The sequence below is a fragment of the Erinaceus europaeus genome, chromosome 9, assembly GCF_950295315.1.
Source record: "Erinaceus europaeus chromosome 9, mEriEur2.1, whole genome shotgun sequence".
Lineage (NCBI taxonomy): Eukaryota > Metazoa > Chordata > Mammalia > Eulipotyphla > Erinaceidae > Erinaceus > Erinaceus europaeus.
In genome coordinates this window covers 115,591,901-115,609,133 of record NC_080170.1, presented here as the reverse complement: position 1 = coordinate 115,609,133, position 17,233 = coordinate 115,591,901, and the positions used below count along the sequence as shown (strand labels likewise).

General features: G+C 38.3%; 1 protein-coding gene across 2 annotated transcripts in view; it reads right to left on the bottom strand.

Annotated features, from left to right (window-relative positions):
* Positions 1-571: 571 nt before the first annotated feature.
* The window catches only part of ADAMTS5 (ADAM metallopeptidase with thrombospondin type 1 motif 5), a 60,651-nt gene continuing 43,989 nt past the window's right edge, over positions 572-17,233 (bottom strand). Inside the window, exons 4-9 of one of the 2 annotated variants that reach the window (XR_009551695.1) lie at positions 16,441-16,724; positions 12,662-12,845; positions 11,446-11,621; positions 8,715-8,890; positions 5,918-6,014; positions 4,401-4,537 (exon numbers count right to left, since the gene is read on the bottom strand). Coding sequence is in view for 1 of the 2 variants with exons in the window: in XM_007519789.3 (XP_007519851.1) it covers positions 3,970-4,537; positions 8,715-8,890; positions 11,446-11,621; positions 12,662-12,845; positions 16,441-16,724 (1,388 nt within the window). In the remaining variant the exon portion in view is untranslated. Of the gene's footprint in view, positions 4,538-5,917; positions 6,015-8,714; positions 8,891-11,445; positions 11,622-12,661; positions 12,846-16,440; positions 16,725-17,233 lie in introns of both variants that reach the window. The other variant, XM_007519789.3, reaches the window with a different exon arrangement.

Here is a 17,233-nt window from a genome sequence, read left to right as displayed (position 1 = left end):
GGTGTCCGGGAGCCTCGTTTCCATAGAACCCTGTCCATCTAGGAAAGAGAGAGACAGGCTGGGAGTATTAATTGACCTGCCAATGCCTATGTTCAGCGGGGAAGCAATTACAGAAGCCAGACCTTCCACCTCCTGAATCCCATAATGACCTTGGGTCCATGCTCCCAAGGAGAAAGAATAGGAGAGCTATCAGGGGAGAGGAAGGGATACAGAGTTCTGGTGATGGAAATTGTGTGGAGTTGTACCCCTCTTATTCTGTGTCTTTTGTCAGTGTTTCCTTTTTATAAATAAAATTAAAGAGAATGTGGCTCTAACTTATGTGACTCGGAACTTATGTTTGTGAATAAGTGACTTTCCTACTTTTAACTTGAAAACTAAATGAGTATTCACAGGATGTAAAAGATCTCTGAAGATAACCTTAAGCACTACTAGCCATACCAGGTTAAATTTAAAGCTTCTTCAGAAAGGAAATGAGAGTATCTGAACAAGGATACATGAAGAATATATACATATAACACCTGTTTTACACAGAAAGCTCTCTGTAAAACAAAAAATACAAAGCAACCAGTGCTGTATATTATGTAAACTCAATTTATACACAAACAAGAAGCATAAATTAAAAAGTAGGACAACAGCAAAACATTTAAATATAGAAAAATGTGCACATACTTTTGTTAAATAAAATAAATAAATTTATCACACAAATTCACATACTAGTTGCGAAACAATAAATTACTTCTTTTTTTTCAGTGCTGCAACTTTTTGTTGTTGTTTGTGATTAATCCCTTAATTCTTAGATAATGGGGTAAAACTATTTCCACAGGAAAGCTAAAGCAAGAATGAATGTATTAAATAAATTAACATAGTGTCCTTACAACACTACATGGAAAGGCAGTGCTTAATTTGATATCTTTTATTCTAGAAGAAATAAAATGCAGTTTTCTTCTGGACTCCCATTGTAATTAATCAAATTTAGTCAGGAGTGCTTAGTATTTGTAAATGAGATTAGATTCACCGAGCATTTAATCTGAGCATTTTCAGATTGAGGTGCGTTTCTTTTGAGGAAATAGTACATTATTCTTAACCATTTTACATTTAAGATTACAAGTATGGAGTGATAAAAAGTATAGTCCAAAATCAAACTGGATTAGATTACATTACAGATCATTTTCCCCTTACCCATAGCTCTTTTTATCTGTCTAACATATGATTTATCTGAATTTCATTTTCTATATCTGTTTTCTAAGGCACTGACAAATACATTCTTCATTCACTCTACTGATACTCAAACCAAAACCAAGCAATTCCCTGAAAGCATGAAACAGCCGGTTTTTGTCGTTGTTTTAAATTCCCTAGGAGTATTTTAGTGACCACTGCTGAACTCCCATTCTTGGGATGAGTCATTAACAAATCATTTTAAAAATATAAGCATGAACATAGAGAAGGAGACCAAACAGAAATCACACCTTCCCTTCGAATATGTTTTTATAATACAGTCTATATAGCTTTAAGAAATAAAGCTAAAATGAGATTTGTTATACTTCAATCAATTGAAAGTTTGTGACAATTGGAAAAAAATAATGTTGACTTCACTAACAGTATTCTCTACATAGTCAAATAATGTGATTTTTTTTAATCTTACTTTTTCATTTAAATGGCTAGCTTTGGTCTCTATTTCTTGACATTTGGTAATCTCCATCAAAAAGTAGAGGTTACCAGTGATATGTAGTCACTTCTCTCACTGTAGTTTAATTTAAAAAATGGCCAGATCTAAAAGGAAGATCAATTTGTGAAACTACAAAGGATGATTATCAGTTGTGTAAAACCATTATTTGTTATACCAAATAGTTTAAGAAGATACTTTAAACAGTTAGACATTCATCCTCCTGACTCACTAAAATGGATCTTATATAGCAAGATTAACTACATAAATTTTTATATTAAAATATTTTATAATGAAAATAAACTTTTCTGACCTTAGAAGAACTAAAAGATTCCCTAGCATCCTCATATGGGCAAATTTGAATACTTATTGATAAAACTTATAAATAATTGACTTTGTGCTATTTCATAAAGACAAATAAATCCCAGTGCAGTGAAACATCTTGGATTTGTTGAGCTGTGGGATAGAAGGATGCAATTTTCTGCTTAAAACAGAATCTTATGCACCTGACTGTAAAACAAAACAATTCCATGCCTCACTATTCAAACTTACAACCTATCTTAGATAGGCTATGGAGATAAAAAGCAACAAACTAACAGTTGGATAGTAGTGCACCTGGTTGAATGCACATGTTACCATGCACAAAGACAGGGGTTCAAGTTCCCAGTCCCCGGACATATAGAGAGGAAGATTTAAAAGTGGTGAAGCAGTGCTGCAGGTATTTCTCTGTCTTTCCTCTTCTCTATCTCCTCCTCCCCTCTCAATTTCTCTCTATCTTATCAAATAAAACAAAAGAAAAAAAATAAAAGTATTCAATAACTTCCAGGAGTGGTAGATTCTTAGTGCAGGCACAGAATCCCAATGATAACCCTAGTGGCAATAAAAAAAATGGAGAAATCATTACATTTCATCACCCAGATACTTACTGGTACAACCAAATGCTTTCAATTGGGAGAAATCTGAAGTACAGTATCAGTATAACTGAAGTTTTTTTTTTTTTTAATGAAAAGAATTACTGCCTGTGATATGGAAACAGTCTTACTAATATTAACCACTATTTTGGTTTTTTGCATTATTCGCATTAATGGTAAGCACTCTAGATGTGACTTACTGCTAAGTCATTGTTAATATCCCTATGAAACTAAGTCAAGAAGAGTTACACAACACTGTAGATCTTTGAGAACTTTGGAACACAACAAACAAACAAGCAAAAACAAATGCATTTTAAAGGCTTGCTGGTAAGAGGTATACCAATGATGAAGGTATTGAATGTGACAGAAAATGCTCTGCTTTGTGTTTTGTATGTATACAATACTTTGTGAAATGTCAGACTTGAGCACAGAAATAGAAAGCAGTTGTAAAAATAAAAATGGAAAATATAAAGGGAAGGGATATCTTCCCCTGTGCGATTCTAGCACTAAGGAACGATACATGTTTTAGTGTTGAGATAAAACTTTTGAGACTTTGAATACTTGTAACATACAGACACCTCAACACTATTTCCGTGTCTTAAGGATGAATAAATTTGGCAGGTTGTCTAAAAAAAAAAAAAAGACAGAAGAATTTTTAAATGAATGAATGGACCTTCATTTGCACTTACATGACTAGATACACTGAGATCTTTCTCTTTGTTGAATTTCTCCAAAGATTGCTCCTGTTAAAATGGGTTTTGACTAAAATTTTGCCTCCTATAGTCTGAAATTTATACTATATCTTATCAAACCAGCAGCATGTTCTTAATTTCCAGTAAAATATCTACAGCTCTTTCTGGAAACTTGAAGGAGTTGAAATAGCTGCAGACCTACTTTGGTCAAACACCTTTTAATAGAAATATATATATATATATATGTATATATATTTTTTAATTGAACCAAGTGATATAAAGTGACATATCAAGGGAGAATGTATTTACAAACAGTAAAAATAAGCTACTGTGCATTATGGGTGAAAATGGTTCCAATGCCTTTGAAGACATTCTGTAAGAGGTAGATGACAAGAGGGAGACTTTACTGCCATCTTCAAATGTCCCCTGATTCTACATTCATCAGTGTTTATTTATTCTTGTCATGTGGAGGAGGTTTACTAGCTCCCACATTTTCTCTGTTCCAAGGTATACCTCTGTCATATGAAGCAACACATGTCTTCATTTGGTCACAGAAAGCAGATTTTGTCCATAAGTGGACTCCTTTTGATAACGACCCTGAAGTGTGACCTTCTGTGCCTTTAGGTAGACCTCTTTTTATTTACCATGTCTGCATCAGAGACGAATCCATCTGGTTGTCATTGCACAATAACCTATCCACAGGCTAGCATTTCCTTAGCAAACACTGTTTAAAAGCAGAAGGCCTGTGAGAGAGAAGGCATCCCTTGGCCAACTTTCGGTTTCCATCTTGGCACTGCACTGTCCTGGTGTGCCAACCAGTGTCACAAGTTCTAGAACAGGCCAGCCATGGGCCTGTCACCCACTGTAGACGTGGAGGTTCTGATCCCACTTTATTGCTGCTGTGGATAGTGACAGAGTTCCCTTTCTGAGTATACTTCTTAGGTACAAAAAAGCTGTAGCGAACATCCAATGCTTTAGTTGGGTCAGTTGCCAGAATTTGTACAATTAAAATTTCTTTTGTGGCTGAGTAGCCCATTCCATGCAAGAAGTCATCCCGGTGGCTCCAACCGCTATAGTTCATGACGGTTCCATTGATGTCAATGATTGTTTCTGAAGTGGAGATCATATACTTTCCATTAATTAGGTACTCACCATTTTTCTTCTTTAGGGCTAAGTAGGCTGTGAATCGAGTCTGGTCTTTGGCTTTGAACTGTCGAACTTTTATATGGGTTGCTCCTTCAGGAATCCTTACAACATCAGTGTAGCCCTTACTAGAAGCAGAAAGATACATGAGGTGGACAGGAGAGGGAGAAGTAGAGGGGGAAAGAGAGAGGACAAAGGTGACAAAAATCAGCAAACAATTAAGCCAAGGGCCCATAAGACATTCTCTACTGTATCACATAATACAGCACTGATGTATTTAAGCGACTTGAAAACTTTGACTTAAATTTAATTAGCTTATAATTAAATAATTTTATGGTTAGACTATCATACTGTGTACATTTTTTTGCCCCTTGTTACAAAGAGTTATGGATCTTTGTAAAATTTGAAGTGTTATCCTTTTATGAGTTGATGCCTCTATGATTTTTAAAAATTTCTTTATTGGGGAATTAATGTTTTATGTTATCATACTTTCTACATTTTTATTATGATGCTGAAAATTAAAATGATTCCAACAACTTGTCTTTGTTTGGAAAAATCACACTAAGTTTATTTAAAAATTAATACAAACATGACCTTCTTTATCAAATCCTAGCATCTCTACAGATCTGCTTCACTTTCATATTGGCATCAGATATGATATGCCCCACAGACACAAATAAAATATTTAAGGTGGGGCCAGGTAGTGGTGTACCTGACTGAGCACATGTTACAAAGTGCAAGGAACCTGGGTTCAAGCTCCCAAGTCCCACTTGCAAGAAGAAAGTTTCTTAAGTAGAGAAGGAGTGCTGCAAATATCTATCTCTCCTCCCCCCCTTTTTTTCCTTTTTTATTGTCACCAGTGTTATTGCTGGGAGTTGGTGCCAGTGCTATGAATTCACTGCTGCTGGTGGCCAGTTTTTTCTTTCTATTTTACTGGATAGGACAGAAAAAAATTGAGAGAAGAAGAGAAGGTAGACAGGAATAGAGAGAAAGCAGACACCTGAAGCCCTGTGTCACTGTTTGTGGATCATCCCCCTTGCAGGTGGGAAGCAGTTGCTCAAACCAGAGCGCTCATTCTTAGTAATATTTAATATTGTAGTGAAACAGTGTACCTGGCCCCCTCTATTTCTCTCTCTTCATCCCCTCCTTCCCTCTGTTCTTCTCTAATAAATGATATTAAAGAGAAATAGTAAAGTCTTTCTAACAGAATTTTCTAGAGATATTTGAAAATTATAAATTCCAATACCTCAGACAGTTAAATCTCTCACAGGCTATACATAGGAAACTGTAGTTGTTAAGATCTTTTTTTTTCTTTTTTCTTTTCTTTGTTTTTCTTTCTTTCTTTTGAGAGTTTTTTGGCATTATACAAGGTTTTGTATACTCATATAGTGCTGGGGTTCAAACCTAGGGTAGCCTCAAAGATGGTAAAGAGCAAGCTTTACTTGGTGAGCTATTTCCAGTCAAACAGGGAGCTCTAAAAATAAAATAAAATAAAAACAAAACCTCACATTGTTCACTGACTGGAATCACAAGATTTCTTCTGTTTTTCTACAGATAGAGGCTTCTATTTCAATTGAACATCTGGATTTCTAAAGGCAAGACAAACTACAAAACACAAAATTTTAGTTGAAGGTCTATAGAGTTACAATTCTGATTTTAAAAATGTATTTTTAGAGCCTTAGCAAGATTTTCTGAATGATTAAACTTCCATGAAGTTTGGATGGAGTGAGACTTGATGGTAAGTGACAAATGAGATAGGTCTCTAAGGATCCATTATCTGCTCAGGATTCAAAAGCTCTTGAAAAATGCCAGGACAGAAATCCTAATTAAGTGCCAAGGGACTATACAAATGAAAAGGAGTCATTCTGACCCAAATCTTTGCCTCTAAAAGTAACTTCATAATAAACTCTTTCTCTGTTTTACTTCTCTAGTTATTTTGGTAAGAAAAAGTTATCTAGGGAATCGGGGTGGCGCAGCGGGTTAAGTACAGGTGGCGTGAAGCTCAGGGACCAGTTTAAGGATTCTGGTTCGAGTCCTCAGCTCCCCACCTGCAGGGGAGTCGCTTCACAGCTGGTGAAGCAGATCTGCAGGTGTCTGTCTTTCTCTAATCCTCTCTGTCTTCTTCTCCTCTCTCCATTTCTCTCTGCCCTATCCAACAACCGACTACGACATCAGTAACAACAACAAAAATAACTACAACAATAAAACAAGGGCAGCAAAAGGGAACAAATAAATAAATATTTTAAAAAACAAAAAAGTTACCTATGTAATTTGAAGAATGCATATGAAATGTCATAAGCTAGTGTTACTTTCTCACTCATGTTTAGATGTTATGGGTCAACTGGTCTGTACACAGAAGATCCAAGTGGGTCTTGGAGGAAAGCCTCTGTCTGCTGGGCATCTGATTTCTCGACAGGTATCATAGCTCCTTACAGAATGGTACAGGAAAACTGCTATGCTGACAGTGGGACTTGGCCATTTAACTTGGCTCATTATTTCTATTTTTGGAATACAATTGAGATTCTGCTACATGACTCTGGCTTCCCTGAAATAGCTAATGTCTAAGAGAGTATGTGCAAACCTACACTGGCTTCATATAAAATCAGGACAATAATGGAGACACCTTTTCAACTTACAGAAAAAAAAAATGCATATCAAGTAGGTTACAGTATTTAAGCACGTTCACTCCAGAGTTACTTACTGGTAGTTCTTGGTTTAAAAGTCAGGTTTTCTGGGAGAAGGAGGTAAGTCAATATCTTAAGTATCTTACACAGGGTTTGTACAACTGAGGGTCTAGAGAGGTCCTACGTTTGATCCCTGGCATGAAAGCTGAGCAGTGCTCTGATCTTTATCTCTCTCTCTCTAGTAAAAGTAAATGAAAATATTTGTTTTATTTGTTTATTTATTTATTTTCTTAGAAGTTTTGCTTCCTGACACCAATTTCAGCTCTTTCCCTCCATGTCCTATGTATGAAACCCTTAGCGTTGCCACTTAAAGAAAATATGTTCTGGTTATGTCTGTATTATCAAACAGATGATGAGAAAATTGACAGGAAGGATAACGTCATTAGAAAGGAGAACTTTTTTTTTTGAAAGAAAATTCCTGTTTCTCAGATCCTAGCACGCCTTTTTGAGAATTGGTAGAAATTGTCAACATTGCAACAAATCTTCAAAATGAGCTTTTCTGGGAAGTATGACAGTCTGTTCCTCAATTTCTTAGTGTCCTAGTAGAATACAATTACCTTTATGTACCTTATTCATTTTCTTTAAACTTTGTATGGGATTGTTTAAACTCTAGATATCAACCAGCTTCCCCAGCTACTATGAGTGACTGAAATTTATTTTCATATCATCTATTATAAAGCCTGGCTGACAGAGCAAAGGAATCCTGGTTTGTTCTTGGATACCTCTAGAGTACTAAGAACAATGCTGAACACTAACTTAGACATTCATGTGTTCAAGCATGCAGCTATGAAAGTGTGATTCTGGCTGGAGACAGTAAAAGCTCCACTCCTACACCTCCCACCAAAACAAACAAACAAAAAAAACCCAAAAGTACACTGGACCAATAATACTCAGAAAGTATTCACCAAAACATAAGAATGGGTTGGTGAAAATGAAGAAAAAGGAGGAAGAGGAGAAGACAACAAAGAAGAGATTTATAGTCTAGCATATCCTTTAGCTAACTTCTCAGGTATTCTAATTTACGCCCCAATAGTTTGTGTCAGAAACTGATAATTTATCAATTTATATATTTAATGCAAAGAATGGTTAAGGACTATGAGAAGAAAGAGGTATAAGTCATTATTGATGAGGATCTTCTGAGATCAGACTGGAGAGTTGTGAATGGGACTGTTGGAGTTAGTTCCTGAGACTCAATGAGTTGGTACATTACAGAACAGATTGCTGTCTATACCACTGCACTCAGCTTACTTTTTGCCATGATAAGTGATTCCTTGAGAAAAAGACAGCCTACTGAGATCTTTCTTAAGTACTTAATATAGATTTCAGTCATACTGTACAAAACATAGCTCTGCAAGTTACTTTTCAGTTATAACATTCAACAACTTTTGCCTCTTTAGTTATTGCAGTCGATCTATTTCCAAGGGTACCAAGGAGTTCCACTGGTCAACCAGAGCCTTTTCCATCTCCTCTGCCTCCCTTTCTCATTCATAGTGTATTTTTGGAGCCCTGTTAGACCACCTTCTACAGAGAGCTGATGATGTAACACCAAGCCCTTTACAACTTTTGCAAGGGTCTACAACTTAGTTCAGTGCGCAGAAGGGCAATTATTCTATCACATTACCTCTTTTTATTGAAGGTCCCAATCACCTTGGTACAACTGGAGTTGTCCCCTCCACACACTCCACACTTGTCATACTGTAGCTTAGAGCCTATGATGCCATCACAGCCAGTTCTAACACACTTTCCCCGGACACAGACAGAATTGCTGTATGGTCTACATTCAGTTCCATCAGTTACCTGAAAACACGAGAAACACTTTAGCGGTGGGAAGGAAATACATGTGCCCAGCTGCTTGGTTTCTTTGGCAAAACGTCCAGTTCTAATCTGTGAGCTTTAAGTTCAATTGGAGAAGAGAGCATATCAAAAGTGTACTAGCAACCAATCAACCAGACAAACAAAACTTACAGGAATGTGCAGCTAAAACATTCTCTACTCATTGGCAGGAAAAAATAGGAGTTCTAGCTAAATGAGATGCACAGTTGAAACAAATTTGTGGTCACATATATGGACTATACACTTTCTCTTTGGAGCATCAGTCTAAATGTATTAGGACTCATAATATAACATATTCTTCTCTAGTCTGTATATCTACTCTCTGTCTCTGATCAGTTCTTATGGTGTAGTCTTGACTTCCTACGTTGAGAGAAACAAATATTTTACTTAGCTAGGGAGCAGCAAATGTGTGGCAAACAATATGGGTGGCTTGAGGATGGAAAAATATTTCACTTGGATAGTGGACTGATTTGCCATGTGTGTAGCCAAGGTTCAAGCCTGGTCCTAACCACATTGAAGGAAGCTTTGGTGGGTGCTGTGATCTCTTTCACTTTCATTCTCTGCCTGTGTCTCTCTTAAAAAAGAAGAAGAAAGAAGAAGAAGAAGAAGAAGAAGAAGAAGAAGAAGGAGAAGGAGAAGGAGAAGGAGAAGGAGAAGGAGAAGGAGAAGGAGAAGGAGAAGGAGAAGGAGAAGGAGAAGGTGAAGGAGACGGAGACGGAGAGGAAGAGGAAGAGGAAGAGGAAGAGGAAGAAGAAGAAGAAGAAGAAGAAGAAGAAGAAGAAGAAGAAGAAGAAGAAGAAGAAAGAAAGTGGTCCAGGAGCTGGTGCAGTGGATAAAGTCTTGGACTACCAAGTATGAGGTCCTGAGTTCAATCCCCAGCAGCACCTATATCAGAGTGATGTCTGGTTCTTTCTCTCTTTCTCCTACTATCTTTCTCATTAATAAATAAATAAAATCTTTAAAAAAATAATAAGAAACAAAGAATATGAGAGCCTCAAGAACACAGGCATTCCTCTTTGTTGCATACTTATAAGTATAGTGATACATTTAAGAATCTAAATGGGACATTCAAATGCTTATGAGCAGAAAGCACTCTCTACCATGCGTTAAATACTAAATATTGAAATAGAGACAAATTAGTACAGTCAAATTAATCTGAGAAAATATTTTCTGAAAGAGACTGCACATATGGTAAGGAAATGAACTAGAATATATGTGAAAATCTAGCTACAAAATAGTATGCATAGGGGAGGTTTGTGGAAATATGTATATATAAATAATATATTGCCAAATATTTAACTACAGGTGTTTTGTGTTTGTAAATTATTTCGTGTGTGTATGTGTGTGTAGTGAAGGAGTTCCTAATTCAAGTTGACAATTACTCATATTGTTATACTGTCAAGTGGTCTTTTCAGTTCTCTGAAACCTTTAAAATTATTTATGCATCATTTTGCAATGTGAGCTAAAATACCAACAATTGTCTAAGTTGGTGATTAACTTATTTTCAAAGCTATGTTATAAATTTCTGAAGGCCAGCTTCAGAGGTAGTTTTAAATATAACACATCCCTGCAAATTAGATAAACAGTATTATTTATTTATTTTGCCACTAACATTCACTAGAGCTCAGTGAAAAATCCATCATTCCCAAAATACATTCCCCTCCTTTAAAAAAAATACATAATTTTCTTTTATCTAATTGGAAAGAGTGAAATTGAGAGGGTAGGGGGAGATAGAAAGGGAGAGAAAAAGATGATTCATCATTTGTAAAGCTTTTCCACTGACTCATCATTTGTAAAGCTTTTCCACTGATTCATCATTTGTAAAGCTTTCCCCCATGTCGATGGGGACTAGGACCTGAACTTCAGTCTTTTCCCATAGCAACATGTGTACTCTGCCTGGTACCCAGTCCCCAGATAAACAATATTCTAAGTTATTGTATAATATTGAGTCTAAGAAATAAAACTGCTGTAATTTAGAAAATGTACACCCAATTGTGAGATACAAAGACCAATCTCACATGAATTTATTATAGTATACAACTAGAGGGACACTGGTTTAAATTAAAAGTAGATTTACATGTCTGGATAATTTTAAAAAATGATCTTGAAAGCTATCATCATGAATCATCAAAGGGCTTGTTAAGTCAGTGACAGAAAAACTGAAAGAGTTCTGATTTTCTAGTCCCCTGACAAATACATCTGGGAAATACAAGTTGTTTGCATGGCTGTTTTGAAGCTAAGGTCATTTTTAATTAATGTCACTTTCACTTTCCTCTACAAGGGTTACATGCTTCAAAAAATAGCTTTTAAAGCATTGGTGTGTTCCAGTGATCAAATAAAATTTGAAAATATAGCTGTGGAAATAAAACCCTTCAAGTCCAGTGAGCTCCCTAAAAGTGTTTAATTTGAGACTCCGTCAATACTAACCCCCGCCCCCCTCCAGAGAACCCAGGTTTCATTCTACTAAACAGTTTCTCTCCATGGTGCCTGTTCATTTTGCATGGTCAGTGTGTGGTTACCTTTGGTGAAAATACCACGTAGTAGCCAGTGCCCTTAGCTCTGCAGGTCAGTTTGCACACATCCCCAGGCAAAACACCTGCGTACTTGGGAACCCATTCCACAAATGTCTTCACACCTTTCACATCAGACTGGTAGCCGTTTTTAGCCTCACATTGCTCTTGGCGGAAAGATTTACCTGGAAAACCAGCACATTACATTTTTATTTATCTATTCTGAAACTGAGATCAGGTTTAGTGCCTTTGAATAATTTTAAGGAGATGCTTCCATTTTTTTTTCCCCTTTCTTTGTAAAGCTTCTCTATTCACCAGTGGGGACCAATTTTATCTACACCAGAGTTGAAAGCAGTAATTATTTTCTTCCTGTTCCCTGATTCCACAGTGCTTTGAATAATATTTTTTTCAGTTGTTCATGTGGGGCTAGAGAGATAGCTCACAGGGTAGGGTGTGTGGTTTGCTACAGGCATGGCTCAGGTTTGATCTCTGAGACCATAGGAATTGTCAAGGCACTGGGTAAGGTTGTGGTGCTGTAGTGTCCTTCTATCTCTGTCTCCATCAAAGTAAAAAATAAATTAATTAGTTAAATAGTCATTCCAAGAGCAGTGAAACCACTCACATACAAGATTCTGGCTTTGATTTTAAAAAAATGAATTAAAAATCACTTGTGCTAATTTCCAATGATGTACAGTTGAAATCTATGTAACGGTACTTTATTTTTATTTTATTTATGTATTGTTAACCAGAACACTGCCCAACTCTGTTCTATGGCAGTGCCAGGGATTGAACCTGGAAATTTATAGAGCCTCAGAGAGGAAAGCCTTTTGCACAGCCATTATGCTTTCTTCCTGGCCCTTGCACTGATACTTGAATAAGAAAAAGATAAGATATAAAAAATAAGTTGGGATCAGAAAGATAGATCACTGGGTAGGGGGTGTCTCTGTCTCACTGGAGGAAGTTCCACCATGGGTGATTTTCCCTTTCTCTGTCTTCCTCCCACTCCATGTGCATGAAAAAGTGGCAGAGCAATGCAATCCTGCATAAGCATGGCCCTCCACTTTAGAAATGAATGACGCCTCTATTTACTACTGGTTTGCACAGCGGTGGAGACGTGAAATACAAAATCAAGGGGCTGTTCTCAGTCTCCATTCATATGCTTCTGTTAGAATACAAGCTGCACAGGACCAAGCACCCTGGGTGCTGACATGTAGGGCCGGCGTACCATTGGACGGGCAGGGCACCACACTGCAGGAGCGGTAGATGGCTCTCTTCCCTGTGCAGTAGCGACCGTTGTTTCTCGGTGCAGGATTATTGCAGTGCCGGTAGGCAAACTGTACTCCTCCCCCACATGAACGAGAACATTGGCCCCAAGGTCCCCAAGAGCCCCAGTTGCCATGACTTGATGTCTGAAAGAGAAAACAGAGGATACTGTAACTTAGAGGGCAGAAGAACAGTCAAAGCGTCACCTGCTTTCAATAGCATAAGGGCACTGACATTCCGCAGCAAGTTATACACTCACTGAAGTTATCATCATTGTATATGTTGAATCTACTTACGATCTACTGTCCCTTTTCTTTATTTTTTTACTTTAAAAAAAGGAATAGATTCTCCTTTCTAATATCTTATGACCAAGAGGCTTTTCCTTTTCCTATTATTAGTAGTAGTTTCACTGGTCATATATCCAGAATTTACTACATACATCTTTCAAAATAACTAGATGTTACAAGAATAGTTTATTATTATTATTATTATTGGACAGAGACAGAGAGAAATTGAGAGGGACGGAGGGGGTTAGAGAAGGAAAGAGAGAAACAAGTGCAGCTCTGTTTCATCCCTTGCGAAGCTTTCCCCCTGCAGGTGTAGACTGGGGGCTTTAACGTGGGTCCCCTGAGCACTGTCATATGTGCATTTAACCAGCTGTGTCACCACCTGCTCCCAGGTTTTTCCTTCTTCTAACCCCCAATTTCAGTATCATTTTATTGAGGAAAAGTTGACTTATAGTATTGTTATAATCATAAGGGTACATTTCCACATTGTCTCAAGGCAAGTATCAGTTCATTTCACCAGCCACCAAAACCTCATCCATTTGTTGACAAATTCTGAGGAGCTTATCTTTTCTCCCACAACCACCATCCCAACACCAGAGGATCTGAACTCTTCACCCTAAGTGCTGAGCAATGTGCTAAGATTATATCCTGATTTCTCTTGGCCTTCTGACACTGTACAGTTTTGGGAATAACCACTGAACTATGATCAACTTGCTTTCTATTCTGACCTTGGTCTGTCAACAAAATAAACAGCTCACGTGAGCCTACTCTGCCATGCATGTGACCCAGGTTCAAGTCCAGCTCACACTGCATTTGAGATAGTGTGGGTGTTGTGATGCCTTTCTCTGTCTCTTTCTCTCTGAAAAAGCTTTCCTAGAGTGAGGAAGCCCCCATGAGGAAAACGCAAAGTATGATACTCAAGGTTTTGTATACACACACCGGGCACTTGCTGACTACACCTGCATCTTATTTCTCCCCTCCTCTTCAGTATTAAGTCTATTTGTTGGTATCACACATTAATGTACTTGACTTGGGCTTGACTTAATTCCTATTAGTTTCACTCCAGAGAAAAGAAATGTGATGGGTACAGAATGCACCTTCCTCTCAATGGGATGGAGTGTCCTGTTATGACACCCTAAGTCCATTACTCTGGAAGTGCTGTGGCCAAAAGCTGGGAGACTACAGAAGGAAGTATCTGAAAGGAAGTTCTGCCACTAAGTCGGAGCCTAGGAAGCCGACTTAGTGGCAGAACACAGGGTGCGTAAGCTCTGCCAGAATGACGCTTTGATCCACTCTCTCACTAAAGAATCAATGTCAAAATGATATAATAGTAATAAAATAAAGACTTGCTTCCCAAGGAAAAGAGTGAAAACTCTGGCTGTCATATCAGCACATCTGAGAATGCACAAGTGCACGAGGGCCTTGAAGAACATGGGGAAAAATACATCTGACAACATACTTCTAATGACATTGGAAACATTGCACATGAGGCTCAATAGATGGCTTGGTCTTGAAGACCAAGGTGACTGTAGGTGCTGACCTGAAGGTGGACTGTATATATACGGGGAGGCAGGAGTGGCCTCCTAGTTGAGCCTCTGGAGTGAAATAAATATGCTATGGAGAAGAGGAGGCCATTCTGGAGCTTAACAAAAGCACATGGAGACCATCCCAAAATTCTGCTAGTATTTCCTCGATTCATTTAAATCTGTACTTTAAACTGAAGAGAGGTTTTTAATGTAAACTTATAAGAAAATATTGGGGGGGGACGCTCAAAATTTATATTTCAAGGGGGTAAAATAATCTGGACTTGCTAATGAACCTCACCTGGAACCAGGGAGGTGGCTTAATGGTAGAGGGCAGGACTTGCATGTTCAAGAACCTGAGTGTTATTCTTGGTACCCCAAAACAAACAAAGAAGGCAACAAATAGATCGTCATAAATGGCAGAAGGATAATGGTGGAGTTTGTCATTTCTCTCTCCTTCCCTCCTCCCCTCTCCCTTACAAACACACACACACACACACACACACACACACACACTTTTGAAATAAATAAATGTAACCTGGGAGGACTTTAAGTGATGTACCTTTTCTGCAGTATTTGATAACTGAGAATGGTTACTATGGTTAAAGGAAGAAGCTGTGGCGGGAGGCATTGGCACACAGGGTTAAATACATACATATGGAGTGCAAGGACCTTGCAATGATCCTGGTTTGAGTTCCCCAGCTCCCCACCTGCAAAAGGCGGTTACTCCATAAGAGGTGAAAGAGGTCTGCAGATGTCTCTCTGTCCCTCTCCCTCTCTACTTCCCACTCCCCCTCTTAACTTCTCTCTGTCCTATCCAATAAAAAATTTAAAAAAACAAAAAAATCAACAGCCTCCAGCAGGAGTGGATCCATAGTGCCCACTGCCCACATTAGCCCCAGCAATAACCCTGGAGGCAAAGAAAAACAATCAATAAAAAAAAAAAAAGAAAAAAAGGAGGAAGCTGTAAATATCTCCAAAAGAAAAATAATTTGTTTATTTTTTAATTGTTCATTTTACATGATAAGAGTGAGAGGCCAGATCACACTGTCATATGTGGTTCTTTGGAGTGACCCTGAACCATCACTGATGCAAAGCAATCCTGTGCTTTGCTGGCAAAGCTACTGCCATGCTGTCTTTGGCTTAATTACTAGTTACACACACATGAAAGTCGAAGCATCATGCGAGACTCATTTCAAGATTCCTGGGAAGATTTTTCATTCAGATTGAGAGACAGAGACAGACAAAGAGAGACACTACAACACTCGAGCTTTGCTTAGAGTTCTGATATTACGACACCTCTCCTGTGCTGCTTTGAGTCACACAAAGTGGCAAGGTACATGCCCTAACCAATGTGCTATCTGTCCTATCTCAATTTATTTTTCAATGATCTATTTTTTGATGATATACATATACATATACATATATATATATATATATATATATATATATATATATATATATATATAGAAAGGAGAGGAACTCCGGTGGCATACGTAGTGCTTGGGGTAAAAAAATGATCTTGTCTAGGGAACAAAGACTTTTTTCTTTTTTGCCCATCAGGGTTGTCACTAGAGCTCAGTACTGGTACTCTGATACTACCACTCCCAGTGGCCACATTTCTCTCTGCCCCCATTTCTATTCTATTTAATAGGACAGGGAGAAATTGAGACTGGGAGGGAAAGATAAAGAGGAAGGGACAAAGACAGACACCTGCAGACCTGCTTCACTGCTTATGATGCGCCTCCCTGCAGGTGGGGAGCAGGGGCTCCAATCTGGGTCCTTAAGCATGATAACATGTGCAATTAACCAGGTTTGCTACTGCCTGGCCCTCAGAAATAAAGGCGTTTAGTGACAGCAGCCACACAGGTCTAAGAAATGCATTTCAGATCTTAGATCTCCAGGCACCCCATGGCAAGAAAACCACTTACCGAATAATACTTTTTCTTGGTTTTGTCTACGCATTTGCCCTGCAAACAAATCCTCCCTTTGCCACATGGGGTCCCTTCCACAGCAGGCAGCTTCTTGGTGAGACACACCATCTGTCCCTGGCGCACCACGGCACACCACAACCGGGCACACACATCCATGCCCGGGCACACAGAGAACTCTGGTCCAAAGGTCAGGTTGCACTGCTGGGTGGCATCATAGGTCTGCCCCGGAAGCTCTTCAGGGCCTGAGATCTGCTTCCTGGGGATGTCCAATAAGCAGTTCCCTAAAAGAAGAGCCAAGATTAGCCACTGTTCTAGGTGTAGGTTTCCAACCACTAAGGACAACTTGGGTTCTGGAGATACTTTCCAAACACCTTACCAGCACAAATTCTCTCGTTCAAATCTCTGCTCCACATGGTAGAATGAATGCAGTGCTCTTGTGTTTCTCTCTCTCTCTCTCTCTTTGAAATACAAAGAATAGAAAAGTCATCCTAGGAGCAATGGAATTTCACACGCTCAAGGCCCTGGCACCATTGCCGTAACAGCAAAGTTTTAAAAAATAATAAAAAAATAGATAATCTGAACAAAACCAAAATGCTCTAACTGGTATTAAAGCATAAAGCACCCACAAGCGTGAAGTGTGAGCCTCCAGAGAAGGAACCCCATGGCGGTCCTCTATGTAGCTTTCCCAAATGTTTTGGGGGCTTTCAATAGGTGATATACTTTTGACTTTTCATAATGATGGAGGTGTGGAAGACAGTGGTCTGATTTACTAAAATTATTTAGTGATTTG